Source organism: Anabrus simplex, chromosome 7, assembly GCF_040414725.1.
Source record: "Anabrus simplex isolate iqAnaSimp1 chromosome 7, ASM4041472v1, whole genome shotgun sequence".
In the NCBI taxonomy this organism is placed as follows: Eukaryota; Metazoa; Arthropoda; class Insecta; order Orthoptera; family Tettigoniidae; genus Anabrus; species Anabrus simplex.
In genome coordinates, this window is record NC_090271.1 from 192914093 (window position 1) to 192931089 (window position 16997).

Below are 16997 nucleotides of genomic sequence, written 5' to 3' on the forward strand. Positions count from 1 at the left end.
GGCCTCTGACGTAAGCGGCGCGCTGTGACGTCACGATCCAGTACCGCATGGAGCTCTACCAGCCGTTGTGCATCAGCCGTTGCTAAAAGCCGATTGTTTATTATTGATGATCGCGAATAACTTAGAAATGACGGAAGAAAGGTTCAAAACTGCACAGTCAGACAATCTATCATGTGTAAATGTCATCATTCTTGAAAAATAGTGACTTTTATGGCCGCAGAAATTCGCGGATAACAAGCAAGTTTGTAAGTGGTGTCTTTTATATACGTGCAATGTACTGTAACCCATAGTATTAGGATAACAACGCACCTGGATAGATATCACATCACTTTCAACATTTCCTTCTAGACTGACTCCCCTATTAAAGAATAACATTACATTTTCGGGCTTTCAGCATTAGTAAAGCAAGAAATCGGATTTCAGCACTAACATAAACATATAGGTAGAATTATAGTACTAGTCCGCTTCTGTGGTGTAGTGGTTAATGTGTGCCACTCCCGGAGGCCCGGTTTCGATTCCCGGTTCTGCCATGAAAGTTGAAAACAAATAGTACGAGGGCTGGAACGGGGTCTACTCAGCCTCGGGAGGTCAACTGAGTAGAAGGGTTTCGAATCCCACCTCAGCCATCCTCGAAGTGGTTTTTCGTATTTTCCTACTTCTCCTCCAGGCACCTAAGGCCACGGCCGTTTCCTTCCCTCTTCCTTGTCTATCCCTTCCGATCCTCCCATCCTCCAACAAGGCCCCTGTTGAGCATAACAGGTGAGGCCGCCTGGGTGAGGTAATGGCCCTCCTCACCAGTTTCATCACCATACTCAAAGTCTCACGTTCCAGGACACTGCCCTTGAAGTGGTAGAGGTGAAATCCCTCGCTGAGTCCGAGAGAAAACCAACCCTGAAGGATAAACTGATTAAGAAAGAAAGAAAGAAGGAAAGAAAGAAAGATCATAGTACTATAGGGCTATAATCTATCATTCCCAAAAAATATATATATTTATGGTTGGGACAACTGGCCTACCCACTTACGGGGCCCATGAAAGAGAATTAAATATCTTTGTGGAGGGAAAAAGTTAAACATGATAAAGATAAATATGACTTCATCTAGTTTTCACAAGTCGGGCCGAGTGGTTCAGACTGTTGAGGTGCTGCCCTTCTGACCCCAACTTGGCAGGTTCGATCCTGGTTCAGTCCGGTGGTAGTTGAAGGTGCTCAAATACGTCAGCCTCGTGTCTGTAGATTTACTGGCACGTAAAATAACTCCTGCAGGACTAAATTACTGCACATCGGCATCTCCGAAAATCGTAGAAGTAGTTAGCGGGGCGTGAAGCCAATAACATTAATTACATTTGGCTTTTAACAAGCTGAGCATATCAGGAAAGAAAAGTGTCCTGGTGACATTTTAGTCGCTCAATACAGGAATGTCTTTGGGTGCTGTGACTTTTATTTTTTTGCTTTACGTCACACCGTCACATATAGGTCTTATGGCGACGATGGGATAGGAAAGGACTAGGAATGGGAACAAAGCGGCCGTGGCCTTAGGTACAGCCTCAGCATCGAGCTCACAGCTGCGCGCTCCTAACCGCACGGGCAACTCGCGCGGTATTTTTACCCTTCGGTTTATTGACTTGGCTTGTATAACCTAAAACTTAGGATAAGTTGGATAATATTTTAAACACCTACATCACTATTTTCACCTGTGTGCAATTATGTTATTTATTTCATTAATATTATGATAATTATTATAATTGAGCATTATTAACCTATAAGACCCCAACAGACAAGCATTGGTTTTGTGTAGAGTTATACATTTGTTAAATTCACGTTGTTTCCTTTCATGATGTACACGCTATTCTTTGTTACATTATAGAGTATTTAGATATAGCCTAAATTTCTTTACCAATTAAGCTCTTCAATAAAGACATACATAACTGTCCCATGCCAAGATATATTGGTAGAATTAGAGCTGTCACAATGGTTCATAACCCCTTTGATTTATTATCTTGACATGGATCACCCAAAACATAGGTTAGGTTTGAAGAATACTTTAATAATCAGCATTATTTAATGCACTGTTTATTACTTTCATATTCCAAGATGTAATTGAAGCATTTAAATAAAGCATCATACATTAAAATTTAAAGTATTACCACTAGAACAGCTGACATGGAAAAGTGATTTGAAAATTCAAACAAATTCATCTTACGTTAAAATCTTCAAAAAAATAAACTGTAGACTTTTCCGATATATCACCAGCATTTCTCCAGCTCGCCAAAATCCATTTCTCCCTAGTTTTAGCGTCTTTGGAACGTTTATAAACAATTTGTTTGGTATGCTATTGCACATCGGAACTCTACACCATTTATAAGTTTTCTGCCTCACTGTCTGCGCAGGATTCATTTTAAGTCTAAAATATACCACTCAGATTATTATCCAATGTATAGACCTCGAATTTAACCATACTAGACACTAACGTAAAGTAGAAATACGCGAAGTGTATCCTGCTTCTCACAGCACACTGTGTGTTACTTCGTCTGCTAATTCAGTCAACCTGTACGATGACGTCAGGCCAATGAGATCGCGTACTTGCGTGACGTGACATTTTCGTAGATTTTTATCATGTTTCGAGTTATTATTTGTACATTCTGATCACATTTTTGAATTCTGCATGCAATTTTGAATCAGATTAGCATATTTTTAATTAAATCCCCGGATCATGCATGTTCCCTATTGTGATAGAACGCAATATTTAATGAACTAAGCACAATTGCATTACATTCTTTCAATCTAGTCACCCGAAAATGTCGAGAAGCCATAGGCAAGACGTTCGATGGTGATGACAGCGGCGGAGCGCCCTTCTGCGCGGAGTACAGAAGCCACGTCAAGAAATCGGTGGCCTCGGAGTGGTTTCTTCAACTTCGGAAAGACGTCGAAGCCATAACGACTCATCCCTGGGAAGTACGGAGGGTGTTCGTAGACCTCCAAATGCCACCGTTACAATAAAAGCTTCACATTGTTTGCGACATGAGAACGTGCGTTGTCATCCAACGCGATAGGGTGATCGCTCGCAAAAAATCATGGGCATTTGCACCGCATAGCTGGACGTAGGTGTCCCTCCATAAATCGGCATTAGTGGTCACTGTTAAGGTGTGACCCTCAGGCAGAACATGCGTAAGAATAACCCCCTCGTAGTTGTATGCCACAATCAGCATAAACTTCACCCGACTGGATTCCTGTCGAAATTTCTATGTACGTGGCGCCATTCATTCGATGGAAGCTTTAAATCAGGCTCGTAGGCTCGTGCCCACGTGTCATTAATGGCGACAATAAGCTCCAGAAATGCGTCTCCATCGTTGCGGTATCTGTCCAAGTGGATGCCAGCCAGTGCATATCAGTGCCATTTCTCTACGTCGGTGAGTTGATGTAGAAACCAACGGGAAGCAATTTTATTCGTGTGAAGACATATCGTCAGTATGTGCCACAACATTTTGACCACTGAAACCAACCTCTACGGATAATCCTCAGACAGTCCATCAGTGCTCTACGGGAACGAGAGCAATCACCATATCAACCTGATCTTGAGAAATGGGCGGCCGACCTGAGCGTTGCAAATTCACAGTCTCATTCCGACCAGCACGAAACCTCTTGAACCATCATGCAAACTGCCTATACGGTAATGCATTTTGATCAGAAGCTTTACGTAATCCTCGATAACATTCTGATACGTTTTGTTTTTCACGGGAAACCTAGATTTTGATCCACAAACGCTTATCACCCTTTGAAAACATGCTTTCAAGATGTGAAACCAACTCTCTTCACTTCAACGCCACACAGCAACAGCACTCCCATATCCTATTTGCGCATGCGCAATCTCCTTCGTATGCCTGGACTACGCTGCCACAACTTTATTTACAGCCCTCGTATTAAGAAACTAACAGCAAACGTTCCGCAGTATCCACAAGATCAAGTGGAGTGCAAGGCATCAAATTCTCGTCACATCATCTTTATATTGTATCTCTTTAATTGTTCTAATAATTAACTATCAATCTGCAAGTATGAAAATTGTAAGGTCTGAACATTTGAAGGCTGTTTATATCGGTTGTTGCTTACTGTCGTCGTATGGTTATATAGGGATCCACTGAAATATAATTACTACATTATTCAAACCGTCAAGCAACGAGTCTCCGCTAAACAGCCTGAGAGTACCACTAATGTTACACAAAAACTTCCGACTGGATTTTGATGACCTGATTATTATCAAACAAAGATATACTTACGTGAGAACTTTTAGAGATGTCCTCCTTAACTTCCATTTTGGCATTCACAACTCTAAAGGTGTAATTTTTGAATTCAAAATCTATGCCGGAGAAACTTATCTTCGCGTCAGGAATATCGGCGCAGTTATTGAAATCTTCCAATATATAATCTAATTGTACCTGCAAATAGATAAAAGGAATATGAGACACGTAATTACCATATTCCACCTCCATTATAAAACAAAAGTGATTTTGAATTATCCTCTTTAATTATTTACTTGCAAATGTAGCAGTGCTTCCCTAGGGTATTTTACATTGTATACGGATTTCTTCGTAAATTAATATAAAGGCGCTGAGTAAGATTATATTAAATTGTATGCGTCTTAGCTCTATCCCAGAAACAAAGCAGGGAGGACAAAATAAGTTGTTTAAGTTGTTTCCGATGTAAGGTAGGCATTGGGGAAGTTTTAAGGATAGTGGCAGGCCATATTTCCTACTGTCAATCACTGGTAAAAATGAGTGCAATTGGACTTGACAAAAGAGTGACTGAATGGGTGGCTCTGTTTCTAGAAAATACAACTCAGAGAATTAGAGTAGGTGAAGCTTTATCTGTCCCTGTAAAAATTAAGAGGGGAATTCCTCAAGGCAGTATTATTGGACCTTTATGTTTTCATATATATATCAATGATGTGTGTAAAGAAGTGGAATCAGAGATAAGGCTTTTCGCAGATGATGTTATTCTGCACAGAGTAATAAATAAGTTACAAGATTGTGATCAATTGCAAAATGACCTCGTTAATGTTGTGAGATAGACAGTAGGCAATAGTATAATGATGAACGGGGATAAAAGTCACGTTGTGATTTTCACAAATAGGAAAAGTCCTCTCAGTTTTAATTACTGCGTTGATGGGGTGAAAGTTCCCTTTGGGGATCATTGTAAATACCTAGGTATTAATATAAGGAAAGATCTTCATTGGGGTAATCACATAAATATGATTTAAATAAAGAGTACAGATCTGTGCACATGGTTATGAGAGTATTTAGGGGTTGTAGTAAGGATGTAAAGGAGAGAGCATAAAAATCCAAAGAAAAGCAGCTCGATTTGTTCTGGGCGATTTCCGACAAAAGAGTAGCGGTACAAAAATGTTTCAAAGTTTGGGCTGGGAAGACTTAGGAGAAAGCAGACGAGCTGCTCGACTAAGTGGTATGTTCCGAGCTGTCAGTGGAGAGATGGCGTGGGAGGACATCAGTAGACGAATAAGTTTGGATGGTGTCTTTAAAAGTAGGAAATATCACAAAATGAAGATAAAGTTGGAATTCAAGAGGACAAATTGGGGCAAATATTCGTTTATAGGAAGGGGAGATAGGGATTGGAATAACTTACCAAGGGAGACGTTCAATAAATTTCCAATTTATTTCCATTCATTTAAGAAAAGGCTAGGAAAACAACAGATATGGAATCTGCCACCTGGGCGACTGACCTAAATGCAGATCAGTAGTGATTGATTGATTGATTGATTGATTGAATCGAGTTGGGGACATTCTACTATAACGGCAGACTCACTTGGCAAATGCCATTAATAATAGAGATTGAGAATGTTCATTATACGACAGGCCATTTTTCATAATCCAAGTCACAATTGAGTTCGAAAGATTTCATTAAAATGGAGAATTGCAGCGCTATCTAACGTATCAACAACCGTATCTACAATAGGACGGCGAAGGTGCTACCTGTTTTGTAATACGACTTACCGTTTAGCCACCAATTATCCCGAAACGAAGGTCTACACCGTCATTAAAATGCACCCATATTTCGATATCACCGGGACCAAAAGTTATACATTTGAACAGCTTGGAGTTTTTTTCTCAAAGGAAAGTGTGTACAGGTACGGGGATTGGCACTCGCATACATGGGGAGAAATTAAGGAAGAAAGTGATACAGTTAAGAAAGTTGAAATTAATAAAATATAGGATTGTAACAGAGGACATCCGGATAAGACAAATATTTGAATACCAAGTGGATGCATTGGAAATTCAAATGTCCCTCAATAAATTGTGATGGTATGAGTTACGGATATAAGAAAGCGGTAACAAAGGAGAAATTTAGGCCCAGGGATTCTTAGGTAAACAGATAAGAAGATGACTTACGGTGTTATTACTTAAGCTAGTCGAGGATGGTTATAACCTCTAACGATATTCCGCCAATATCCCGCAAAATGGCCGATTGACGTCTCTATTGCTTTCTACCCAAGGAACGACCACGAGTTTACAGGAATGATGACGAAAATGGTAATACGTTACTTCCCTGCTGGCAAGCAGTCAGATACGTTGTCATTGTAACCTGTAGGTTCGTTGTCGGTCAGTCGGTCACTCAATGCACACCATGATACCCGCAGAAAAGAAAATCCTCCGTCATTTTAAGAGTAAGCTAAATTATGAACATAACAAAAGTTATTTATAATGAAGAGGCGTTTCACATACAGTCCACTGATTTTACAGAAAATCAATAGTATAAGTGAAAATGGAGGTATACCGTTCCGTTATTTTATACCCGCCACCCCCGTCTATACAAAGATTTTTCTATCACATGCATATCAAAAACTTCGTCGGGATCAGTATACTCTAAATACGACGTTTGGTCTGGATCTCTTCAGGCGATTCGCCGTGATGTTGGAACAAAATGACAGACACGAAAATTAAAAACCACCGATTCGGACTTGAGTTGACTTAAATCGAATACATATCTTAAAAATTGGCCAAACAAACTAAATTACAGACAGCGGAGCGTCTACAATTTTATTTATATAGATAAGCATGGACATGTCTACAAGTGCAGACCTTTATTTCGAGAGTTACTGCTTTGAAACTTCTCCATTAGATGCCTCTTTTGGTGTTCTACGTGGTTGGCCTTATGACGTTTTATCGTATCTCCTATACACAGGGTGAAGCGTAATTCGCGCACTCGGGCGTCGCAGCGCGACTTCTCACATGCCAGCAATAAAAAAATGTCTCTTACAAAATTTCGTCTTGCGAGTATATCCGGTAGAAAACGGACGTTAAAGAGTAGCAATCTGGCAACACTGTAACCATATGTAGGGTAACTACCGCTGTCAGTACGTCCTCGCCGTGCTGTACAGTTGGTGCAGTGGGTAGAGTTTTTGGTTGGCATGCAGGAGGTCGATGGTTCGATCGTGGGTTGAGGCGCATCTTTTATTTGCTAATTTCCATCTGACATTACCTACTGTGATACAGTAAGACACCGTTTCTAAGGTCACATGTATCCTACATTTACAACATAATAATAATAATAATAATAATAATAATAATAATAATAATAATAATACATTGAGATACGTACTAAACAGCATGCGGTTACCAGACGCAACATGCAATGTTGAAAGGCAGAATTATTGGGACCATGGTGATAACACATACAAATTGTTACCCAGTTTGGGCATTATTCGCAGAGCACGTTGCTAGGCCTACGGTAACGTAAGGCCCTAACGAAATGTAATGGACCTGAACGAGGCAAGAATAATAGTTGGTACTAATCTATGGGACCATTGTAGGAGGGTACAAAGAAAACAGGTTTCACATCTAGTAGATGAAGTGGTGCGAATAAATTCACGCCCACGACGTGGAAAGGGCGCCTTTCAAAGCTGACCAATGAAAACGATTGTTCGTCCATTTCTAGGATCGTAGTATGTAAGTGCAAATGGTTTCTAGAGGACCCACTGCAATCGCTGTTGACGATTAAAATGCCAGATACCATACCACCTGGACTATATTTACGAAATAAAAAACATACGCCTCAACCCAGGATCGACCACTCGACCTACTGCATGCTAACCCAAAACTCTATCCATTGCACCAACTGTACAATACATGTTATGCCTGCTGACAGAGGTAGTTACCCTACATGTGGTTACAGTGTTGCCAGATTGCTAATCTTCAACGTCGTTTTTCTGCCGGATATACTCGCAAGATGAAATTTTGTAAGAGACATTTTTTTTTATTGCTGGCATGTGAGGAGTCGCGCTGCGACGCCCGAGTGCGCGAATTACGCTTCATCCTGTATAGTGGTTAGATTGAGTTAGAAACATAGAATAGGGTGAAATTTGGTACAGTTTTCAAATTCTACTTTATTTTTTGATACTCATGTGATAGCTAGAATCATAAAATTCGACTGACATATGGCCACTGATCATGTCAATGTTCGTGACGAATATCATGATTCTATCTTTCCTATGTGTGTTTCAAACGATAACATATACTGCACGTGTAAAAAGTAAAACATTAACTTGAAATCGAGAAAAACAGCTCTGCAGTATTTAACGTATAAGGGATAGGGACACGACACAAAGTCTCAGGACCAAAATTGTAGATCTCCCCAAGTTGAAAGGCGATTGTGCTTTCTGTTTTTTGATACGACTTACCGTTTAACCACCAATTATCCCGAAACGAAGGTCTGCACTGCCATTAAAATTGCATTCATATTTCGATGCTTTCCGGGGCCAAAATATACATTTGTATAGCTTGGAATTTTTCCTCAAAGGAAAGAGTGTCCAGGTTCCGGGATTAGCACTCGCGTACATACGGAGTAATTAAGGAAGAAAGTTATACAATTAAGAAAGTCGAAATTAATAAAAAATAGGATTATAACTGATGACAGCCGGATAGGACAAATATGTATATACCAAGTGGATGTAGGCCTATAGGAAAATCAGATGTCCCTCAATAATTTAAGATGATATCAGTTACGTACATATGTATAAAAGCCGTACCAGAGGAGAAATTTAGGCGCAGGCATTCTTAGATAAACCGATAAGACGATAATTTATGGTGTTATTACTTAAGCTATTCGACGACAATTATAACCTCCAACGATATTCTGCCAATATCCCTCAGAATGGACGTTTAACGTCTCTCTTGCTTTCTACCCAAGGAACAACCACGAATTTACAGAAATGATGACGAAAATGGTAATACGTTACTTCTCTGCTGGCAAGCAGCTAGGGACGTTGCCATGGTAACCTGTAGGTCCGTTGTCGGTATGCCGATCACTCAATGCAGAGCGAGATACCCGCAGAAAATAGTAATTTTCTCCGTCATTTGATGAGTAAGCTAAATTATGAACATAACAAAAGTTGTTTATAATGAAGAGACGTTTCACATACAGTTCACGTATTTTACAGAAAATCAAAACTTCCTCGGGATTAGTATATTCTAAATATGACGTTTGCTCGAGATTTATTCAGCCGTTTCGCCGTGATGGTGCATCAAATAGACAAAGAGACACGAAAAATAAAAACCACCGAGTCGGTCTGGAGTTGACCTAGAACGGATAAATATGTGAAAAATTGACAAAGCAAACGAAATTACAGACAGCAGACCTCCTACAACTTTATTTACATAGACTAGTTGTTGCGTACCCGTACTTGACCCGTAAATGTTTGTAATTACAGCAATAATGCCAGTTAAGGGATATGAGTGGCTGCAGAAAAGACTAAGCACACCCCAAGTATCAGCAATAGTCAGCCAGTGTAATGCTATAGTTGATAAAGTGGTTGGGGCGTCGCTGGCAATCGTATTTCGTTTCACCCGTCTCGGCTTAGGGAGTTGACCCCTCTTAGTCCCTTTACGGAACTTCCCCTCATTCTTCGAGTGATCTTTCCTTCATTTTCTGATGTAAAATACGTCTCTCCCGCAGGTCCCAATGAAAATGTACGTCACAATTCGACGAAGGATTTTAGGTTCCAATAACTGTGTCTGTATATATCGCTCGAATTCGCTGCTTTCATCGTTTCCTTCATCGGAACATACTTTTTTTATTTGGAACCACTCCTTCTCATGTGACGTCGACTGGCCTTGACAGTACGTGATCGATAAACATTTCAATTTGTCCGATACAAAATTTGGTTCAGATTGGAGGAACAGTATGGACTTGTATAAGAAACGAACGGATGGACAGACAGACAGACAGACAGACAGACAGACAGACAGACAGACAGACAGACATTCTGTTTTAGATAGATAGATAGATAGATAAATAGATAGATAGATAGATAGATAGATAGATAGATAGATAGATGAGAACATTAAACAACTGTTTTGATCTTCCTTTAGACTCTCGGTTTTCTCAGCGATTTTGTAATCACATATTTCATAAAATTTGCTCCTGGTTGAGTAGATTATAAATAAGCACTTTGGTCGATGTATATTGAATTGTTTACCTATGATGGTGGAACAAAAAAGACCCGAAAGCTAAAAGCTACTGATACGGAATTGAGTTGATTTGAAACGGACAAATATTCCAAAGACATGAAAAAGTAATGTATGCATAAGCAGCGGATCGCATACAATTTCATCTCAATTAATGTAACATTAAGAAGGTCCGAATCCACGACTGAGTAGTCGAAGTCATGACCTCCAGTCCCTGACTCATTCTCAACAAGGTTAAATCCCTCGACTCGGGGTCTGGATGTGTTTGCTGTTCCCAACATTACTAAAACACACGCTCACACACAAACACACAAAAAACAACACTATAATCCAGCACACTAACATTCATTTGCTCATACAGATTAGATGCCACCCACCACCGGCGGATGGTGATGGTGGTGATTGCTGTTTTAAGAGGAAGTATATATTGTTTAAACATTAATGTAAACAAAAATAAAATTAAAAATGAAATATACAATCAATTATAAATTTTCAAAACAAATGTTATTAAAATTCCGAAAAGGACACTAGCACACTAAAGGGGACGCAATTTTCCTCAATATCAGAAAGTTTGAAATTCAGTGTTCGCCTTGCAAGGACTCTCTGCTAGTTCCGAATGATTAATAAGAAAATAATCTGTCTTCCTCTACTTGCTAGTGTCAACGTGTTAGAGCGCTTCGGCGGTGCAGGCAAGATCTGCATTGGGAGACCAGTGGGTTCGAAACCCATTTTCTCTTCTAGGTATATGCCTGGTCCTTGTTATTCATTAGACACAGCCGATTCCTTTCCTCCCCGTATCCAAATTCAGTCGCCAAATTTCATTTCATCTACATTTCATAAAATAAGACATATTTATATTACCGACAAGTACAGAAAAAAAAGGGATATTGAATTATTAATGATTTGAGACTTATCACAGAGAATATTCCAATTGTCAAAGGTACTATTAATGAACATTTAAGCATTTGGAAAACATTTTCTTGTATATTTATTTATATTTAGTGAAAAACTGAATGGACTATCTGACATCTGTACCAACATTATAAAGAGAAAAAGATGTGTTTGTCTATTTGTTTGTAATGGATGAACACAAAAACTACTGAGCAGTTCTTAAAAATGCTTTCACCTATAGAAAGTTACATTACCAGTGAGTAACATGGGCTGAATTTTATTTTAAAACATATACATATCCCTACTGAAATTGAAATCATATGACCCAAGGTATCAACAATTTCTTGTATGTATGTATGTATGTATGTATGTATGTATGTATGTATGTATGTATGTATGTATGTATGTATGTATTACGTCTCCTCCTAAACCAGTCGAGCGATTTCAACCAAACTTGGTACACTTATGACTTAGTCTCAGGAGACAAACCGCGTGGGATAAGACACCCCAAGCACATTAGGGGTGGAGGCGATGTGGGTGGGGGGGGGTTGATATATAAAACTTATCGAAAATAGTCTCGAATCCTTATTGGCTGAGATGAATAGTGACAGTCGGGACTTGTGATAAGTTCGAGTTCAGTCCCCTTTGGGGCGGAGGAAGAGGGCGAAGTGACATATAAAAATAATAGATAATAGTGTCGAATCCATACTTTTCGGGGTCGCTGAGATGAATAGTGACACTCCGGAATTTTTAAAAGTCCAAGTTCAGCCCATTTTGGGGTGGGGGCGAGGGACGATTGATACATAAAAATAATCGAAAATAGTGTCGAATCCATACTTATCGGGATCGCAGAGATCAATAGTGACACTCCGGATTTTTTAAAGTCCAAGTTCAGCCCCCTTTGGGGTGGGTAGCGAGGGGGGAGTGATTTACAAAAATAATCGAAAATAGTGTCGAATCTGTACATTTCAGGGTCGCTGAGATTAATAGTGGCACTCCAGATTTTTTATAAGTCCAAGTTCAGTCCGTTTGTGGTGGGGAGTGACTGGGGGTGAGATATTCGACAATAGTATCGAATCCATAGTTTTCGGCGTAACTGAGACGAATAGTAATATTCCGGAATTAAAAAAATATAAAATTAAAATTATAGACATCGAAAAATATTAATGTACAGTCCATAGATTTCGGAGTAGCTGAGGTGAATAATGAGTATAATGACACTCCGGATGTCGTTGTTCAGCCCCCATCGTCATGGAGATGAGAAATGGTGGAGAAGAAAATGTTCAAAATGACCGAAATTACGGATGTGTGTGTGTTTCATCCAACATAGCCCACATACAAAATTGGTGCACATATGACTTACTATGTGAAAAAAATACTGTTGGGGTAAAACACCCTTACGTCTCTCAGGGGAGATGGTGAAATATATAAATAAACGAAAATGTCTTACACAGGGTCTTTATTTATGCTTTCTCGCTCGACCTTGGCCGCCGATAACAGGCCGCCACCGGCCGCTGGCGCGCGGCTTCCGGCACTACCTGCAGTTGCTGAGAGCAGAGCTGCGAGATACCAGGGTGTTCAATGAAGCTACTGCGTACTGTATGTCGTATTGTATAGTGTTTTATTGTGATTGTGTATAGTGCTGTAATGTATGTGAAATATTCGTCACGTGAATGCGTATATCTGCACAGTACTTACATTAAGTGCAGAAAATCGTGCGCTAGGACAAGACAAAAGTTTCGAGCGAAATTTCCAGGGAGACCCATTCCTATCAATCGGACAATAAAACAACTGGCCAAGAGATTCAAACGTACAGGTTCAGTAAACAGTAAAAATAGACGTAAAGGTCGTTATCTCCTTACTGAAGCTAAATTAGATGACATTGGCGAAATACTGGAACACACACCACAAAAATCACTTAAGCGTTTGGCGCAGGAAACTGAGGTATCTCATCCCGTTAAGAGAGTGAATTTTTGCAATTGGGTTATAGGGAAGGTAGACTGAGGTCAAATTGACCCCAAGTTTTTTTTTCAGATGAGGCTAATTTCCATTTGCATGGCCATGTATGCTCTCAAAATACAGATACTACAGTGCAACAAAACCAGAAATAGTGTTTAAGCAACCGCTTTATGACGAGAAAATCGGGGTCTAGGTTGCTTTGAACGGGCATAGAATTGTTTTTGTTTTTTTGCTAGTTGTTTTACGTCGCACCGACACAGATAGGTCTTACGGCGACGATGGGAAAGGAAAGGGCTAGGAGTGGGAAGGAAGCGGCCGTGCCCTTAATTAAGTTACAGCCCCAGCATTTGCCTGGTGTGAAAATGGGACACCATGGAAAACCATTTTCAGGGCTGCTGACAGCGGGGTTCGAACCTATTATCTCCCGAATACTGGATACTGGCCACACTTATGCGACTGCAGCTATCGAGCTCGGTAGGCATAGAATTATGGCCCCGATATTTCATGAGGGCACAATAAACAATGTGCGTTATAGAAATGAAATCCTTGACCAATTCTTTGATGAACTGACATACGCAGAACGTTTTTCGGCATATTTTCAGCAGAATTCTGCCACAGCTCATACAGCTGAGGCATCAATTGCTGAATTACGCCGCGGGTTTGGTACGAGGATCATAAGTGAAAATCTGTGGCCCCCTCGTAGCCCAGATTTAACGGCATGTGATTTTTATTTGTGGGGAATGTTAAAAAATGTAGTTTATGGGAAAAACCCTCACACACTAGATGAACTTAAAGACAATAATTATACGAGGTGCAATTGCATCCATCAGTGCTGAAGAACTTGGTAGAGTAACCGAAAATTTCATTAGGAGATGCCGATTATGTTTGGCAGCGCATGGGGAATATTTTTAGCATAAACTGTAAAAATTGTGAGTAAAATGCATGATAATGATTTTGAGCACCGTATTCCGCCGTACATACGCACGCGCGGTAGCCGGCAACTGAACCGTCACTGGCGGCCAAGGTCGAGCGAGAAGTCCTTGCCAAGCATAAATAAAGACCCTGTATTAATGTCGAATACATTGTATACGAGGTCGCTGAGTTGAACTGTGACACTCTGCATGGTTAAGTCATACTTCAACCGCAGTGAGTATGGGGGTTGAGAATTGGTGAAAATAAATGTAAAAGTAATCGAGATTATGGATGTATGTGGATATGTTTTAGAATAGCTCTCAACGAAACTTGGTACACATATGACTTATCATCAGAAAAAAATCTATGGAAAAGAAACATCACACCCACCACTGCGGGTGGGTTATGGGAGGCGATGACGTGTAAAAATAACGGAAAATAATCGATATTAACGTTGAATCCATTGTTTATGTATTGCTGATACGATTTTTGTCGCTCTGGATACCGTTTGAGCCCACGTTCAGCATCCACTGAGATAGGGCGCTGAGAGGGGCTTATTAAAAGTAAATAGTCTAAAATGACCAAGATTAGTGTTGAATCCACTTTTGGGTTCGCAAGGCTAATTTGTGAGTCTCAATAACAGTTTGGTATCGCGTACATCACATCTATAGCGAGACGTGTACATACATATAGTTATAACTTATTACTTTTCACTGAAAGGATCAGATATTTCCCAGTCAATTCGAGCTTCCACAAGGACAAAGTTTTACTCAAAAATTAAATTATCTAAAACTTGAAATAAAACACATGCTGTTAGAGCGAGGTTACAACACTAGCAAAAATAAAGTGGTCAAACAGAATCTTCAAAAAGGAAGGAATAACATACGGAACAGGTACTCTATTGTTAGCGTGCGGTTCCAGGAGGGGAATAAACGGACAAGACATCAAGAAGAAAGAAACGAGTGATAGATCTAGTCCAGCAAAATGCATTAAATATCAGGTTGACTTATGTTATTTAAAATATCCTGAATAATTGAATTATTGAGTTATTGCAAATTGTGTACACCAGATAATTCAAAAAAATTCATCGCGTTTTTCAGGAAGGGTAGTACTGTTTCTACTAGTCTATGAATAATAATAATGAACTATGATATTTGAGATTTTTAGCAGATCTTGTTGACAAATTTCAAAATTTAATTTAACGATTTTGACGACATAGAATATAAAGTAAGTTCTAAAATAGTGCTTACTCTACAGGAATTATATTACCATAGATAGCTACTTTAACTTCTGATTGATTTTGGGAATTAACTCTTTACATTTTGCATTGCTGTTTTGTAGGAAATGAGTTGTGGTAGGTACGTTTCTCCATGTACTTACTGGTATATTCACTTTCCATGACCTACTGATACAGTTTCTTATGTAGCTGAGTGTTAATACATTTTTAAGTCCATTAACACTATTATTATATGGGTTCGTGGGAGGTTCGATATTTTGAAAACAAACTCTTGTAACCGAAAATGAAAAAACAGACAAATACTTACACTTTGATCTCCTTCTACACAATCGAAAAATCTGGAAACAGCACAAATCAACAGGAATGTCAAATGTTTGGTCAACATTTTCTTCAGTTGGTTCTCTGTTAGGCTAATGCTTTCCCTTTGGTGCTCAGAGTCACGGAGCTAAGCGCTATTTGGTATCCATATATGAACCGTTGGTACTATATATACCTACATGCTGAATGACGTCCTTCGGAAATTACTGAGCGAAAAGTAGTCAGTTGGTATCATTACTGCCGTTGATAATACGAATAATTACCGTACTTGAAAAAGTAGATATACAGTTTAAGCAATCGCGTGAATGTGGCAATTTGTCAGGATTATCTCGTTACAACACCACCATACTTCGCTTGGTTTACGTATAAACTAAACCAAACCCCGTGGCCATGACGTACAAAACGAGAATTAGATTAGGCGAAGCTTTATCTGACCCTGTAATAATTAAGAGTGGAATTCCTCAAGGCAGTATTTTTGGACCTCTATATTTTTATATATATAAACAATATGAGTAAACAAGTGAAATCAGAGGTACGGCTTTTACGGATAATGTTATTCTGTGTAGATTAATAAATAAGTTACAAGATTGTGAGCAACTCCAACGTGACCTCGATAATGTTTTGAGATGGAAAGCAGGCAATGGTATGTTAATAATAATTTCGTGTGGCTATTTCTAGCCGGGTGCAGCTCTTGTAAGGCAGACCCTCCGATGAGGGTGGACGGCATCTGCCATGTGTAGGTAACTGTGTGTTATTGTGGTGGAGGGTAGTGTTATGTGTGGTGTGTGAGTTGTAGGAATGTTGGGGACAGCACAAATACCCATCCCCCGGGCCATTGGAATTAACCAATTAAGGTTAAAATCCCCGACCCGGCCGGGAATCGAACCCGGGACCCTCTGAAACGACGGCCAGTACGCTGACCATTCAGCCAACGAGTCGGACAATGGTATGTTGATAAACTGGGTTAAAAGTCTGGTTGTGAGTTTCACAGACAGGAAAAGTCCTCTCAGTTTTAATTACTGTGTTGATAGCGTGAAAGTTGATTTTGGGGATCATTGTAAATACCTAGGTGTTAATATAAGAAAAGACCTTCATTGGGGTAATCACATAAATGGGATTGTAAATAAAGGGTACAGATCTCTGCACATGGTTATGAGGGTGTTTAGGGGTTTTAGTAAGGATGTAAAGGAGAGGGCATACAAATCTCTG

The 16997-nt window shown here is 39.6% G+C and overlaps 1 protein-coding gene across 1 annotated transcript in view; it reads right to left on the reverse strand.

Annotated features, from left to right (window-relative positions):
- Positions 1 to 15898, reverse strand: part of LOC136877032 (uncharacterized) — a 51455-nt gene extending 35557 nt beyond the window's left edge. Inside the window, exons 1-2 of the mRNA XM_067150834.2 lie at positions 15778 to 15898; positions 4271 to 4429 (exon numbers count right to left, since the gene is read on the reverse strand). Coding sequence (XP_067006935.2) covers positions 4271 to 4429; positions 15778 to 15855 — 237 coding nt within the window. The 5' untranslated portion in view covers positions 15856 to 15898. The remainder of the gene's footprint in view (positions 1 to 4270; positions 4430 to 15777) is intronic.
- Between the last annotated feature and the right edge of the window lie 1099 nt (positions 15899 to 16997).